Genomic DNA, 17,526 nt, shown 5'->3' on the forward strand with positions numbered 1-17,526 from the left:
TGATCCTCAGATATGTACGCAAATTTCATTCAATTTGAGCATTTTCATTTGAGCAAGTCTCGGTGGCCTAATAAAATCCATCTTTACGGATTGTTCTGTTTTGACAGATTCTGTCTTTTATTTCGCATTGCCTCTTTTGCTATGTTGGATGAATTTCTTTGATCCATTAATGTCCAGTAGCTTTATGCAATGTCCAGAAGTGTTAAGAATGATTGTGTCACCTCTGAACATGTGAATTTTTATTATGCACTAACCCTCTAATGAGTTGTTTCGAGTTTGGTGTGGAGGAAGTTTTCAAGGGTCAAGAGAGGAGGATGATATACTATGATCAAGGAGAGTGAAAGCTCTAAGCTTGGGGATGCCCCGGTGGTTCACCCCTGCATATTCTAAGAAGACTCAAGCGTCTAAGCTTGGGGATGCCCAAGGCATCCCCTTCTTCATCGACAACATTATCAGGTTCCTCCCCTGAAACTATATTTTTATTCCGTCACATCTTATGTACTTTGCTTGGAGCGTCGGTTTGTTTTTGTTTTTTGTTTTGTTTCAATAAAATGGATCCTAGCATTCACTTTGTGGGAGAGAGACATGCTCCGCTGTAGCATATGGACAAATATGTCCTTAGGCTCTACTCATAGTATTCATGGCGAAGTTTCTTCTTCGTTAAATTGTTATATGGTTGGAATTGGAAAATGCTACATGTAGTAATTCTAAAATATCTTGGATAATTTGATACTTGGTAATTGTTGTGCTCATGTTTAAGCTCTTGCATCATATACTTTGCACCCATTAATGAAGAAATACTTAGAGCTTGCTAATTTGGTTTGCATATTTGGTTTCTCTAGAGTCTAGATAACATCTAGTATTGAGTTTTGAACAACAAGGAAGACGGTATGGAGTCTTATAATGTTTACCATATGTCTTTTATGTGAGTTTTGTCTGTACCGTTCATCCTTGTGTTTGTTTCAAATAACCTTGCTAGCCTAAACCTTGTATCGAGAGGGATTACTTCTCATGCATCCAAAATACTTGAGCCAACCACTATGCCATTTGTGTCCACCATACCTACCTACTACATGGTATTTATCCGCCATTCCAAAGTAAATTGCTTGAGTGCTACCTTTAAAATTCCATCATTCACCTTTACAATATATAGCTCATGGGACAAATAGCTTAAAAACTATTGTGGTATTGAATATGTACTTATGCACTTTATCTCTTATTAAGTTGCTTGTTGTGCGATAACCATGCTTACGGGGACGCCATCAACTATTCTTTGTTGGATATCATGTGAGTTGCTATGCATGTCCGTCTTGTACGAAGTAAGAGAGATCTACCACCTTCATGGTTGGAGCATGCATATTGTTAGAGAAGAACATTGGGCCGCTAACTAAAGCCATGATTCATGGTGGAAGTTTCGGTTTTGGACACATATCCTCAATCTCATATGAGAATAATAATTGTTGCCACATGCTTATGCATTAAAGAGGAGTCCATTATCTCGTTGTCTATGTTGTCCCGGTATGGATGTCTAAGTTGAGAATAATCAAAAGCGAGAAATCCAAAATGCGAGCTTTCTCCTTAGACCTTTGTACGAGGCGGCATGGAGGTACCCCATTGTGACACTTGGTTAAAACATGTGCATTGCAAAGATCCGGTAGTCCAAGCTAAATAGGACAAGGTGCGGGCACTATTAGTATACTATGCATGAGACTTGCAACTTGTAAGATATAATGTACATAACTCATATGCTTTATTACTACCGTTGACAAAATTGTTTCATGTTTTCAAAATAAAAGCTCTAGCACAAATATAGCAATCGATGCTTTCCTCTTTGAAGGACCATTCTCTTTACTTTTATGTTGAGTCAGTTCACCTATCTCTCTCCACCTCAAGAAGCAAACACTTGTGATTAACTGTGCATTGATTCTTACATACTTGCATATTGTACTTGTTATATTACTCTATGTTGACAATTATCCATGAGATATACATGTTACAAGTTGAAAGCAACCGCTGAAACTTAATCTTCCTTTGTGTTGCTTCAATGCTTTTACTTTGATTTATTGCTTTATGAGTTAACTCTTATGCAAGACTTATTAATACTTGTCTTGAAGTACTATTCATGAAAAGTCTTTGCTTTATGATTCACTTGTTTACTCATGTCATTACCATTGTTTTGATCGTTGCATCCACTACATATGTTTACAAATAGTATGATCAAGGTTATGATGGCATGTCACTTCAGAAATTATCTTTGTTATCGTTTTACCTGCTCGGGACGAGCGAGAACTAAGCTTGGGGATGCTTGATACGTCTCCGACGTATCGATAATTTCTTATGTTCCATGCCATATTATTGATGATACCTACATGTTTTATGCACACTTTATGTCATATTCGTGCATTTTACGGAACTAACCTATTAACAAGATGCCGAAGTGCCGATTCTGTTTTCTGCTTGTTTTTGGTTTCGAAATCCTAGTAACGAAATATTCTCGGAATCGGACGAAATCAAGACCCGGGTTCCTATTTTCACCGGAAGCATCCGGAACACCGGGAAGGACCGGAGGGGGCATCTGGGCCCCCAGACCATAGGCCGGCGCGGCCCAGGCCCTGGCCGCGCCGCCATATGGTGTGGCCACCCCTTCGACCCTCCTGTGCCGCCTCTTCGCCTATATAAAGCCTCCGTCGCGAAAACCCTTATGCGAAGAACCACGATACGGAAAACCTTCCAGAGCCGCCGCCATCGCGAAGCCAAGATCCGGGGGACAGGAGTCTCGTTCCGGCACCCTGCCGGAGCGGGGAAGTGCCCCGGAAGGCTTCTCCATCGACACCGCTGCCATCTCCACCGCCATCTTCATCACCGCTGCTGCTCCCATGAGGAGGGAGTAGTTCTCCATCGAGGCTCGGGGCTGTACCGGTAGCTATGTGGTTCATCTCTCTCCTATGTGCTTCAATACAATAATCTCATGAGCTGCCTTACATGATTGAGATTCATATGATGATGCTTGTAATCTAGATGTCATTATGCTAGTCAAGTGAGTTTTACTTATGTGATCTCCGGAGACTCCTTGTCCCACGTGTGTAAAGGTGACGGTGTGTGCACCGTGTGGGTCTCTTAGGCTATATTTCACGGAATACTTATTCACTTGTTGAATGGCATAGTGAGGTGCTTATTTATATCTCTTTATGATTGCAATGTGTTTGTATCACAATTTATCTATGTGCTACTCTAGCAATGTTATTAAAGTAGTTTTATTCCTCCTGCACGTGTGCAAAGGTGACGAGTGTGTGCACCGTGTTAGTACTTGGTTTATGCTATGATCATGATCTCTTGTAGATTGCGAAGTTAACTATTGCTATGATAATATTGATGTGATCTATTCCTCCTACATATGCATGAAGGTGACGAGTGTGCATGCTATGTTAGTACTTGGTTTAGTCTTTTGATCTATCTTACACTAAAGGTTACTAAAATATGAGCATTATTGTGGAGCTTGTTAACTCCGGCATTGAGGGTTCGTGTAATCCTACGCAATGTGTTCATCATCCAACAAAAGTGTAGAGTATGCATTTATCTATTCTGTTATGTGATCAATGTTGAGAGTGTCCACTAGTGAAAGTGTAATCCCTAGGCCTTGTTCCTAAATACTGCTATCGCTTGTTTGTTTACTTGTTTTCTTTGCGTTACTACTGCTGCATTACTACTTGCTTGTTTACTTGTCCCGGGGAAAGCACTTTTACGAGTGCCGTTGCTACTACTTATTCATACCACCTGTATTTCACTATCTCTTCGCCGAACTAGTGCACCTATTAGGTGTGTTGGGGACACAAGAGACTTCTTGCTTTGTGGTTGCAGGGTTGCATGAGAGGGATATCTTTGACCTCTTCCTCCCTGAGTTCGATAAACCTTGGGTAATCCACTTAAGGGAAACTTGCTGCTGTTCTACAAACCTCTGCTCTTGGAGGCCCAACATTGTCTACAAGAATAGAAGCTCCCGTAGACATCACTCACTCATGGAAGCAATCAACAACATCATCATAGGCATATGAAATTAATACGAGTGAATGGATGAATACAAGTGCAAATCCACAATAGCAACTGAAATTACAACAAGATGGGAGTAAACGAGATGGGAATGGTGATGGTGATGAAGATGCATCGGTAGATGATGATGGGGATGATGCCTTGTCCTCCAATGATCCATGTAGCAGCGAAGATGATGCCTTTTCGCGAGCTCCCCCTCCAGATCCCTTCCAAAGGTGAGGTTTCTGCGAGTTGTGGTGATCTTAGATCCGTCTTCGCGTGGTGAAACTATTTGACAATAGGCAGGTGGTGCCATATGGTACAGGCGCGTGATACGGACGGGTTCTGCTTGTACCGACAGTCGTTAAACCTTATGGAGTTTACTCTTGGGTTGCCCCTTCACCCATACATGTACGGTTGTGTACTCCGCAGTCACGCTACACATGATGGACTACTTGAATTTCGATGGATTGATTCACTCTGATTGTCACATTTGATGTTTATTTTTTTATCTTTTATCGATTGATTCTCCTGCCATACTGGTTTAGTGGTATGCTACATGCATTTCTTTTGATCTAATTTCTACCCTTCCCCTTGTGCCACGAGCTTCCTCAAGCTATTTTTTTTTCGGGCAAGCTGAGCTATGCATGTCATGCGCCATCATGGCCCCCTTGATGCATGGGCACTAGGCCGTCGCCCCACCTAGCCATGGGTTAGAGCCGGCACTGCAACTCGTTCGGATGCATGAAGAGAGTGCAGCGAGAGAGAAAGTGAGGGTAGGATTTCTGCCGAGGGTTAAGCGTTGTACATGTTGTACATAAAGAACATGGATTCTATCTAAAACGGAGAATCATGTAGCACCATTTTCACACACACACACATATACATAAATACAGACCAAAAAAAGCATATTTGTAATATTTTGGTGATGGGCATATAATTTTCACCATGCTCAATGTTGGTGGCCCATTTCTGGTAGGCCTCGTTGGCATTGCAAAATCACATTAACTGTGGTTTGTCTCGCTACCTTTTTCATAGAGGGGTGTCTTTACTAGTGCTCGCTCTCGGATACCATTAGGTCATAAGGCAAACCTTTCCAAACATGACTATAGTTCAAATCATATTTTTTTTCCGAAACACAGTACAAATGTAGACGCTTATATATACGCACAAACACACACCCCTATAAACGTACGCATGCACACTCTACCCTTATGAGCATCTCTGATAGACGCATCCAAGAAACTTCATCCGATGAGTTTTGAGATTGACGAAATTACCACATGCGTCTCACTGACGACGGGAACGTCGCCACCCACTGAAGAATATTCCGCCTCCAAATCCTTTGCCATACGATATTGTTGCTAAGATGCATGTGATTCAGCTCTCATCCATGTGTAGCTTAACCACCTCTTCTTGATCCCGTGATATGTGATTTTGTTCGCTAACACTTAGTTGGTATAGTTTTAAGGATTTTCAGAGTTAATGCTTATTGGTATAGTTTTGGGAAATTTCCATGTACGTACCCGGAGTATATGGAAATGCAAAAGGTATCACCAACATGTACTGACTTTGACGAACGAAATTATCCTGACCAGAAGTCGTATGCACGAGGACAAATCGGGTTTGCGTACAGTTATTGAGCTTGGCCACGTACACCCCCATGTCGACGTCAAGGTAGATAAACAAAAATAAGAAGGGGCACAGCAAATATCTTGCCTCTGTCGACAGTACACAGGTGGCTTCCAGTTCCAGGAGCATCGTGCTCGTGTCGCCACGTGCACCGACCATGGTCCCTCACTCGCTCCTCCACGCCACGGCACACTGACAGTGCCACGCGTGTCTCACTGACAAACCGGTCCCGCGTAGCCAACGGCCCGGCTAGTTCCGGTGCGCGCACGCCGCAACTGTACACCGGAATCCTCACTCGCCGCCGCGGCTGCCACCACCACCACCACCACCGCTCCTCTCGCATCCCATGGCGATTGCCTCTCCCAATCTCTGAACCTACACACGCTCTGTACGTTCTCCTCTCGAACCCTCCCCCTCGCCGTCGCCGTCCCCATGGACGCGGACAGCAGCAAGGCGAGGCTGGTGGCGGCCTGCGTGATCGGCGGGATCGTGCTGGGCGCGTCCGTGGTGGCGCTCCACGTCGCCGGGCCCGTGGCCGTCCCGGGCCTGCCCCCGCTCGACGCGCTGCGGCGCCGCTTCCGCCGCCGCCGCCGCCGCCCCGTGCGCGTCTACATGGACGGATGCTTCGACATGATGCACTACGGCCACTGCAACGCGCTGCGACAGGCGCGCGCGCTCGGGGACCAGCTCGTCGTCGGCGTCGTCAGCGACGACGAGATCACCGCTAACAAGGGACCGCCCGTCACGCCGCTACGCGAGAGGTCCCCGCTCCTTCCCCCGATCCCTTTTTCATCATCTGCCCTCCTCGTGTGCCGTTCCAACTCATTCACATAAATTCCCTTCATCATACGATAATTTTACTCCGAAGGGGTAGATGATAAGATGATGTTCGTGCTTTAACTAAATATATGCTGGGGAACCAATTGCTGCATTTTCACGAGTGATTCGAATTCTGCAATTTGTGGAATTAAATCTAATTTAGTCAGTGGATAAGCTAGCGTATAGTAATAATGAGCTAAATGTCCTAATCGTACCTGGATAGTAGTAATAATGAACTAACAGCTGTAGGTGGAAACATGCACAATAACAACCCAAAATTTCTTATTTCTAATGCTTCCTTTTCTGTGTTATACAGAATGGTTATGGTCGGCGCCGTGAAATGGGTGGATGATGTTATTCCAGATGCACCATATGCCATAACTGAAGAATTCATGAAGAAGCTATTCACTGAGTACAATATAGATTACATCATCCATGGCGATGATCCTTGTCTGCTCCCAGATGGCACCGACGCGTATGCCCTTGCCAAAAATGCCGGCAGATACAAGCAGATTAAAAGAACCGAGGGTGTGTCAACAACAGACATTGTTGGTATGGATTCTGCTTTTGTTTCTCTTTATGTTTCTTTACTGTTCAAGTTTTTATCTGATGGACTTGTATGTCAAGGGAATTTCTGGGTTCTAGTTCTGAGTGCAGTTATCTTCGAGAAACAGAGCTTATAGTGATCTCCAATATTGAAATTGATTTGGAACAACCAGAAACTTCTTTTGTATAAACGTAGTACTCGCTAGATTTTCTTTCCTGGTTTCTCGTAGTGCTCCACTACCATGAAATATTGTCATGTCATAATCTCAAGGAATAAACTGTCCCCAAGAGTCACATGGTCCAGGCATCAGATCCATTGTAAAGTTGCTGGTATGTGATTATTATATCCATTTATTGGCCAGGATGGTATGGAGCACACATTATGCTGATTTTTTTTGGGAACAAATAAATTGGTCATTTGTAGTAAAGAAAATGCATATGGGAGTGAAAAATACTTACTCTCACTGTGAGACTATCTTTCCATATTGCAGGAAGAATGCTTCTTTGTGTTAGAGAGAGATCAGCTTTGGATAGACGCAACCACTCTTCACTACAGAGGCAGTTCAGTTCTGGGCATGGTCAGAAGATTGACGATAGTGGATCTGGAAGTGCAACTAGGATATCTCATTTCCTTCCGACATCTCGGAGAATAGTTCAGTTCTCAAATAGCAGGGTATGACTTTATGGGTTCTCATGCACTATATCATGTATGTCCTTCGATGAATATATTCCATGAGGCTCCACAGAATGGCTTTAGCACTTCGCATCTAGTCTTGATATTAGAAACAGGTTCTGGGTGGCTGCATTTCTGTTAGTCTCTCCGAAAAGGCACTTCTTTCATGGTGACACTGTGAGACTACCTAACCTTGGTTTCTCTCGTAGTTCAAAAGAAATGCAGGTGCAAAATTTCCGCTAACAGAAGTTTATCTTTCTTGAAACATCAGTTTTTGTATGTTCATGTAGTTACTAGGCATAATAGAGATATTTGTTTAGTGACAGGAGTACAGAGCGCCTACCCTACTGTTTAGTTAGTTAACCCCCATTTGATTGGGGGTTAAGTGGGTCAGCAATAGATGGCTAATTTCATGGCTTACACAAGTTCTTAGGTGATGGTCACAATTCGTGACCAACCAAATCAATATCCTTAGAGTATAAGAAAACCATATGCTTGTAATCAGCTATTCGTTGCACATGCTTATAATGTAACCGGCTATGTTTCATTTCTGTAAAGCTGGTGATAATTGATGCTTTTCAACTTGATAAAACTATTTTTTCTCTTCCTAAACTTGATGGTGCATTTATTTCTGTGTTGACTGTGAGCTTTCCCATTGTAGGGTCCAGGACCAGATTCTCGGATAGTTTACATAGATGGTGCATTTGATCTGTTCCATGCTGGACATGTTGAGGTAATTACAAGAAAAAAAAAACATTATCTGTCTCAGCATTCAGACGACGCACTTTCTATATGAACATGTTGGCTGTACCTTTGTCTTTCTTTCTTATTGTGAGGAAGCAATCAAACAAGCTTAACTTCCTTTTCAAAAGATGGAAATTCGGGCTTTCTACTGTATTGATAGTTTCTTCTATGTAGATATTGCGACTTGCTCGAGAGCTTGGTGATTTCTTGCTTGTGGGTATCCACACAGATCAGACCATAAGGTAATATATAATGGTTGCTTCTTTAAATCTTTTACAAATTAAAATATTGTATTATTTACTGTCAGGGCCTCCCCTACAGTTTTTATACAGATTATTCAGCTTTCCAATTTACAATGTCCATTGGCGTTGAAACATAGCATCTCTACTCAATTCTTTGAACATAACATTCACTTTGTATTAACTTTTGGTGCTTATTATATTTAGTTCTACACGAGGACCACATCGCCCAATCATGAATCTCCATGAGCGAAGTTTAAGTGTCCTAGCCTGCCGTTATGTTGATGAAGTAATCATTGGTGCTCCATGGGACATTTCAAAAGACATGGTGAGTTCCCTTCTCTACTCTAAACCATGACATTATCTACAACTACAACAAGAACATCAAAAGCCTTTTTCCCAAGCAAGTTGGGGTAGGCTAAACCATGACATTATCTAACTGTAGTACAAATGCTCGATGGTGCTGTTGGTCCTATTTCCTTGAAAGTTACACGTAAGACTACTCATTGAGTGCTCACAGTTGCTAAGGTTAAGAAACATGTATCCTAGCACGTCAAGCCGCCTTTGTCGGGCTCGACCAGTCGCCCTGGTCTGCAGCCTGACCTTAGCTGGGCTCTGCCTCAGCCATTGTTCTTGGCCTGCACAATGTCATTGGGTTTGCTGCTGCATCTGGTTGTGCTATATTGTGATAGATCAGATGATTTGCATTGAATTATTTATTTGTTAGATATGTTTTTCTTCCGAAATTAAATCTGTATAGCTCCCTTCGGGAGGTAAAAATTTAGAAGGGGAGGTGGAGGGGTGAATAAACCACTGCCACAATTATAGCCGCCGCCAACTCCACTATTTGTAGCAGTGATGATACAATCGTACACACATTGCATGGAGGATGACTCTTATCCTATGCCAATAAAAAGCCTAATTTTACATGAAGTATTTAATTTAAATAGAAATAAGAAATACAGGACGATTTGGGGTTGTACATGATTTTTTTTTTAGAGGAAAGGCCCGACGGCCCTGCTTTTTTATGAAAGCATAAACAGCCAGTTTTGCTGGGGTGCACCAGCTTACACAACGAAAAGGATTCTGAAGATCTGGGAATACCAGCTAAACAAAAAAGAAGCAAACAAACTCGAGCTAGCTATTACAGACAGTGAAACCCAGACCCACACAAAGGGAAAAGATAGCTAGCTAGTCACAAGCTAGGACAACACTAACAGGAAAATAACAGAGACCAAGTAATCAGCCAATCCCTCGCCTTGGACCTGATATTGTCTGCATCTTACTCGCCACCAGTAGCAAGTTCTCAACCAGGCATCTCCATCTCTTCTCACGCTTTCCTGGCAACATGCAAGTCCACTGAGACAGCAAATAAATGGGTTTGAACAGAATATTAATTGGAGAGCTTATAATCTTTTTGTTGAAAACTGCATCATTACGAGTTAGCCAAATGGACCAAGAGAGGGCTCCAAATATTACCCAACCAATAGAGTTGGAGCTCTCCCCAGGTTTGCACATTGTGATTGACAGGAAATCATCAAACGATTCAGAACTCCTACTCCAACCTAACGCCTCTGTAACACAGCACCATTGAAACTTGACACGGGGCATTGGAAAATTAAGTGATCTGCCAACTGAAGTTCACCACAGTAGGTGCAGCCCAGCTCCCCAGGACACCCTTTTGTTTTGATATCAGCAATCACTTAAATCCTTCCGTGAAAACACGCACAACAGATTTTTTTACTTTCATCGGCAGCGTTGATTTCCACATATCTATTATCTAACATCCTTATATCTTTTACCCCTGAATCAAGCAACTTGAATACAGGGATTTTGCTGAATAATTTTGATCTCTTGTAAGTAACCAGTACCCAACATCATCAGCCTCCAAAAGCTCAAAATTAGTGAAAAGCAGCCCTAGGTCTCGCCACTCTGCTGATTCCCTGGGATCAAAAGATCTACACAATGAAAGTAGAAGGCCACCACGCCTAACCACTTTAGCCACCGATGCTTCTTTTTGGTCACAACAGCTGAAGATGTGCAGGAAAAGAACACTAAAAGGAACCTGTTCAAACCAAACATCAAATCAGAACCATGCTTTATGCCCATTGCCAACATGGTAAGCCAGGCCTCGACGAACCCAGTGCTTAATGGAGTGGAGGCCTTTCCGAAACTTAGAAGCACCAGCTGCATTAGTTTGGAAGAAGCTACCATTCATCATATATTTATGTCTCAAAATCAGACAAATCGCCTTTTTCGAGCCTCATAATCCGTTTGGCCAACAGAGAGATATTTTTTCGCGTCTCTACAAAACCCATTCCTCCTAACTCTTTTGGTCGACACATGGCGAGCCACCTCGCCATGTGATACTTATTCTGGTCGCCCACCTTGTCCCAATAAAAATTGGCCCTCGGCATATCCATTTTGTAATGAGTTCTCTCGGACAACAAATAAATCCCCATGCCATACGTCGAGATATTGTCAAGACAAGAATCAATAACCATTTTTTCTGCCACCAGTCGACACCGGTTGCCATGTAGCAAGATTCTTCTGAATCTTTGCAGGAATGAAATCCAAATCAGACGCAAGTAATTTCTTGTTGGATATTGGGGTACCCAAGTATTTCATTGGGAAGGACCCCAGGTTGCATTGAACATATCAGCAACTCTATTCTGCTCTTCATAATCAACCCCAAATACAAAAATCTCTCTTTTCTGAAAGTTGATTTTCAAACCCGACATGGCCTCGTAGCAATATAGCAGAAATTTCATATTGGTAATCGAGTCATTCGACAAATCAAGGAAGAGGACTGTATCTTCTGCGTACTGCAGATGGGTAATGCCAGCATCAACCAGATGCGGTACCAAACCACTCAAGTGACCAGCATTCTTAGCAGCAGAGATTATTGCACCTAGAGCATCGCCAATTATGTCAAACAATATTGGAGATAGAGGATCGCCCTGCCGAAGCCCCCAGAAGCTTCTAAAATAATCTTCATTTTCACCATTGAAGTTGATACAAACTTTACCAGTCTCCACTGCAAGACTGATCCAGTTGACCCATTGCTCACAGAAGGCTTTGTTTGGAGAGTTTGTTTCAAGGACCACTGCACCTTGTCGTAAGCCTTCTCAAAATCCAACTTTAGAATTATCCCTTTCGATTTAGTTCTCCGAGTTTAATGGATAACCTCATGAAGGACCACTACTCCTTCCTGAATGAGACGACCCGAGATAAAAAGCTATTTGAATGGGATGAACAACTTTATCCGCAACCCAGGTGAGACGATTTGCCAACACTGCAGTGATTATCTTGAAAATGACATTGAGAAGACAAATTTGTCTGTATAGGTGAATCACGTTAGCATCTTTGATTTCTGGGATCTGTATGATTACCCCATAATTCAACCTGCCCAAATCTAGTCTCCCAGCATGCATATCGTCAAGCATTTCTTTAACTAGGATCTTCACTTTGTCCCAGAATCCTTTATAAAATTGAACTTGGAAACCATCAGGGCTGGGGGCAGTGTTGGTATTCATTGTTTTAGTAGCACTATCCACCTCCATTGAAAAAGCTTTTGTCAATGCCACGCAATCATCCGTATTTACTCTCCCGACTGCTTGCCAAGACCTAGGATGCATCCGAACTGGTGACTCAGGTTCTTTACCGAAGAGGGTTTTGTAGTATTCTGTTATGTCTTTTTAATTGATCATTCTCTTCAATCATGATGCCATCATCTTCCAACGACAGAATTGCTGTCTTCCTTTTTCTGCCATTGGCAAGCGAGTAGAAGTAGGCAGTGTTGTTGTCTAGGCAGTGTTGTTGTCCCCTTCGACTACCTCCCCACCTCTCCTTCTCCAGCTTGTACATGAATATATGCAGATGAAATGAGGTTTACTTCCATAGCGTAACCTTTTCTTTGCAAAATAATCACAGCACTGTCAGATTCAGTAAACATTTACTCTTTGTTGGTTTGGTTAAAAATTTTAGTTTTCGATGTCACCTAGATTTGAGGTTAGCTAAACTGGGCCAAGCTAGATTTGAACCAGATCATTTGAAAATCATGAGGTGCAGTTTTAGTTATGACTATCAGGATTCATGTGTGAGGTTTATGTCAGGAGTTCTCTAACCTCGTTCTTCTCTGCAGATTACAACATTCAATATTTCATTAGTCGTTCAAGGAACCATTGCGGAGAACATGGATTTTGCGAAGGTAATTAAGTTGCACTTCCCTTAAAATATTCAAATGTTGAACATAAACATTCATTATTTACTATGGCCACTCTTGCACTTATCAGGATGAATCACATCCGTATGCTGTCCCAATGGAGATGGGCATTTACCGTAGACTGGAGAGCCCTTTGGATATCACTACTAGTACCATTATAAGGAGGATAGTTTCTAACCATGAAGCCTACCAGGTAAATACTGTAGTGTTGGATTAGATTTCTGGGTTGAGTTTGGTCCTTGGTATGCATTATTGCACTACATATTCTCGTTGCATAAACGTGATTTTACTTTTGTTTTCTTGTCAATAATGTGCTCACATGATTTGTTTTATACTGATGATATGATAGTGAATTAGTGCTCTGGTGAAGCCTTCTCCTGTGTGCAGTTTTGTAGTTATGTACATTAAATATTTGTCTGTCCTGGGACCAGTATTTTTTGCTATGTCTTACTCTGAGTGACATGTTCTTTAGTGTGGGGCTGATGTGGTTCCCATTTATGCTGGTCGGTCCATTGATCTGATGCGGTTTTAATCAAATTTTGTCTGGTGTTTGCTTTGCGCAGAAGCGGAACGAAAAGAAGGAAGCCAGCGAGAAGAAGTATTACGAGGGTAAAAACTTCGTGAATGGAGAGTAACTTGCGAACATACCTTTTGAGAAACTAATACTCTGTCACAAGTGCAACCACGGGTTTGCTCTTTCATTGTTATCTCTCTCATGTTGATGCTATAGCTTAGGTAGCTCTAGACGCAACCTCGACTAGTGAGATCCAGTAGCAGGCGGTGGTAGTGAATTAGGAGATGATGCTGTTGTGGGAAGGCATTTCCTGCGCACACTTCCAGTGTCGTCCCTATCCTCCCTGTTTATGGGCCTAAGCTGCTGCTGTTACCAGTTTTAGTTGTGACCTATATGTTTTTCAGAGCTGTTGTACAGTATGCATGCTAGGTTAGATTATGTTTTATGTATGCCTCCCGATATATGCGGGCGTGGTATGGGAGTCCTTTTTAGAGTATATTTGGTGAGTCCTGTTCTGATTTTGAGCTGAAAGATGGACTAACTGATATGGTACGTGTTGGTCGGTGATAGCAACTGGGTCTGATGGTACACCTGGATGGATGGCTCCAGCGTCGGTTGGTGGCACATCCTCATCTGACGGTATTATGATATTGATATGGATATGTAAATAACTGAATCTTGACAAAATGGTCGCTAGCACAAACACTGGAATGCTGCCAAGTAGTTGCGCTTTGCTGGTTCAGCCTGGTACACGTTCATCGATCGCCACGGATGAAAGGGATGTGCTACCTGTGATCTCCAAACAGCACATATGGGCATGCTCTCTTGTAAGCAACATGCACTGTTTCCAGCAAAGCGCAAACCCGCCCCAGCTCTGTCTTGGCTCTGAATTGGATCTGGATATCTGTTGAGTAGTTTTCTGGGTGGTTATGAAAAAACTTGAGTCGATGAACTGGAGTGTCTGTTCTGTCTGGGGAATAACTTCACATTTCCTTCTCGGAAGAAATGCAAACATGTTATATTTAAAATGGAGTAGTACTATATTTGGTGTAAGATTTGTGTGCCTCATTTGCATTAATCCTGGATTTGTGTCTGAATAATGGAGGGGGTAGAACTAGGAAGAAACTGACAGGCAAGCAGTAAGGTTGTGGGACAAGCTCAAGATCTTGCTGCCTCAAATCCCAGCGACCATCCGTGACAGAGACTCCCCCAGAGCTGGAGAGATGGATGGTCACTTGCACATATTTCGTTTCATCATGGGACCCTAAAAAAGGAATCCTCAGTCGCTCCGGTTTTATGTCTGTCCCTGCAATTATAGATCATGTAGGTTAGTGGACTGGCTGAGATCCAGATAGATATGGGAGATTTTGGAGCCGCCTGATAATCACTGTGCTGTGTAGGTTACATAGGGAGCCTTTACTAGAGTGTGGACTTTTGGAACGATAGCTCCATGTAGCACTTTTTTTTTTGAAAAATGCAAAATCCAGGTCTAAAAGTTCAAAACAATCAGAAAAAAAATCTAGATGTAGCCAGACATGTATCCTGTAAATGTGTAAAATCCGAAATACCTAATAATTTGTGGTGACCCGACATACCACTGCATGGTGTAGTATGCAAGTCTGATATAACACCAATGAAACACCGTCCCACTAGTATTATATCGCTCAGAGTGGTACAACAGAAACATATGCGGGTCCAAGGCATGTCTATAGAATTACATACAGACTTTGTTACAAAAGATCATCATAGCCTCCTACTTTACAATGAGGTAAAACTGCAAATAACTCCAGAAGAACGACTCGTAGTCTAGTCTTATCACGGACTCTATTTGTAGAGTATTTAACTAGCTATACGGCTAAGAATAGATTCTAGCTAAGTAGGAGCTAAGTGTAGGAAGCTAGTTCCCTTCTATGGCTAATCTAGGTTTTCTCCTTGTTGGATGTGGTATCTGAATCCTCTGACATGGTCATGTCTCTTGAAGTAGTTGTTGACTCCTCGGCCTTCGAGTTGCACTGTAGATCCTCTTTCGATGCCTTCATATCTAAGCAGGGGATTTAAGAGTGGGATGAGTACGAGCGTACTCAACAAGTTCATTATAGGAAAGAGGTGTTTAATGCACTAGCTACGGCATTAGACCAGAAAGTCTAATACCAATGCAGGTTTTCATAACCATTTCTTCAAAAGGTTGATTTTATTCGGAAGAACTATGTCCGTCGGCCTTCACCTGGTTTACTAGAACTTCATGGAGCTCCTTTCCGGCCGCGTTCGCAGCTTCCTTATCCCGAACAGGGAGTGACGAGTCACGGTTCTTTACACTCGCAGAGGTGTGTTGCTTTACCCATAAGAGATCTTAACCTTGGTGCCAACCGGGTGATCTTCCCGTCCACACTTCCTATGGTGTGAGGCCCGGTATAAGGTCTAGCCAATCATGTTCCTCCGCTACCTCGAACACCCACCCTTTGTTGCATGCGCCGACCACGGGTCCATGTCGGTCCCATTATTCCTGTAGATTTCAAGGTGGACCCCGACCACGACAACGATGCTTGGGCTCTACCATACACTCCTACGCCGGTGGCTGCAACCCATCATAGACCGCAATACCGTGGGGACTTAAGGCTTCCCGACCCTACCGCTTGTTCTTCGAACGACAAGTGTCTACGACGCTGTGCCGTGGGGACTTAAGGCTTCCCCAGCCTACCGCTTGCGCCGACGGATACAAGTGTCTACGGTAAAGCGCATCCGTTGATGAACGAGAGGTGGAAACACTTTTGACTACTCCGTCCCACTCCGGATCTTATGGTTAACACGGGTATTACGGCACAAGAATCATTGGCGACATTTGTTGTTTAATCCTAGATGGATATAAACCCGTGCAATGGAACCTCCACCATATCAACACAATCCATGGTTCCATTGCCCACCACATAGTCATATTCATAGTTATGAAAGTAGTGGTTTTGATTTTTATGCAATAGTGATAACCATAATACTTTGCAAGTAATTTGATAGAAATACACAAATGACATGAGCAAGTGATGAACTTGCCTTTCTTGACTGCAAGATTATGCAGGCAAGGTCTTCGTTACGCAATAACTCTGAAATTGCATCATTGTCCGGTAAGGACGATGTTTAAAAGATTGGCAAGGATGCAATAATGCATAAGAATGAGATGCAATCGCTCTAAGCGTGACCTAACCCCGATGATTTAGGATTAGTGAGTTGTGATGATTAATTCAGGGTGTGTTGCACTTTTAGAGTGATTCACAAACAAGGTTCTTATTAAGGTTTGATTACTTGGTATAATGTACAAGTTATATGATAAAACACAGTAATCAATTGAGCACACAAAGAATGATAATTGGTATAATGTTAACAAGTGAAGAACAGTGGTCAGTTTTAGTACTATATGACATGGTTAATGATTAATTATCATATACTTTAAAAGAATAACTTTTGAAGAACATGTTCTTTAATAAAGAACAAGTATGATAATTAGGTTGAGGGGTTTCTATGGTTGACTATGGTTTCATTTAGTTTCTGGAGTAAGTATTAGATGGATCCCAACAAAGTTGGATTCATCAACAACTAGGCTTGTTTGGTTTTACTTAAGCATAAGCAACTTAAGCAATTAGTTACACATGGGTACTATCAGGGTTGATTATAGCTTACTGGTGATAGATGGCTAGGGTTTATAGGTCCTTATAAGCAGGGTTGAAGATGATTCCTTATTTTCTTCAAAAGAATAACTTTTGAAGAACATACTTCTTATACAATAAGAAGTATAACAATTAAGGTTGAGATTGTCTAGGTTTTGTTATTGGATCCACTAAGTAAGGAATGGTGGTTTCTTAAGTAGGATGTTTAATAATTATCTTACACTAATAGGTTTTAGTGGGCATGGGATATAATGATAAATATTGGGTATAGATGATATTGGAGCTCATCACAATGGTGTGATGCTAAGCATGGATGAATAAGGATGATGGTTTTGAAATTAGAAGCTAGGGTTTAAACTTGGTTGATCCTACTTGATCAACTAGGTTTAGTGATATGCATACATGGAATACTAAATTGCTAGTGATAGGGTTCTACATTTTATGTGGACATA

The 17,526-nt window shown here is 42.3% G+C and overlaps 1 protein-coding gene across 1 annotated transcript; it reads left to right on the plus strand.

Annotated features, from left to right (window-relative positions):
* The first annotated feature begins 6,800 nt into the window (after positions 1-6,800).
* Positions 6,801-13,963, plus strand: LOC124649962 (ethanolamine-phosphate cytidylyltransferase-like). The gene is made up of 8 exons (XM_047189528.1): positions 6,801-7,029; positions 7,515-7,696; positions 8,358-8,429; positions 8,615-8,682; positions 8,887-9,007; positions 12,824-12,889; positions 12,975-13,097; positions 13,468-13,963. The coding sequence occupies exons 1-8, from the start codon at positions 6,801-6,803 to the stop codon at positions 13,537-13,539; spliced, it is 933 nt and encodes a 310-aa protein (XP_047045484.1). The 3' UTR covers positions 13,540-13,963.
* The last annotated feature ends 3,563 nt before the right edge of the window (positions 13,964-17,526 follow it).

This window comes from Lolium rigidum, chromosome 4 (assembly GCF_022539505.1).
Source record: "Lolium rigidum isolate FL_2022 chromosome 4, APGP_CSIRO_Lrig_0.1, whole genome shotgun sequence".
Taxonomy (NCBI): Eukaryota; Viridiplantae; Streptophyta; class Magnoliopsida; order Poales; family Poaceae; genus Lolium; species Lolium rigidum.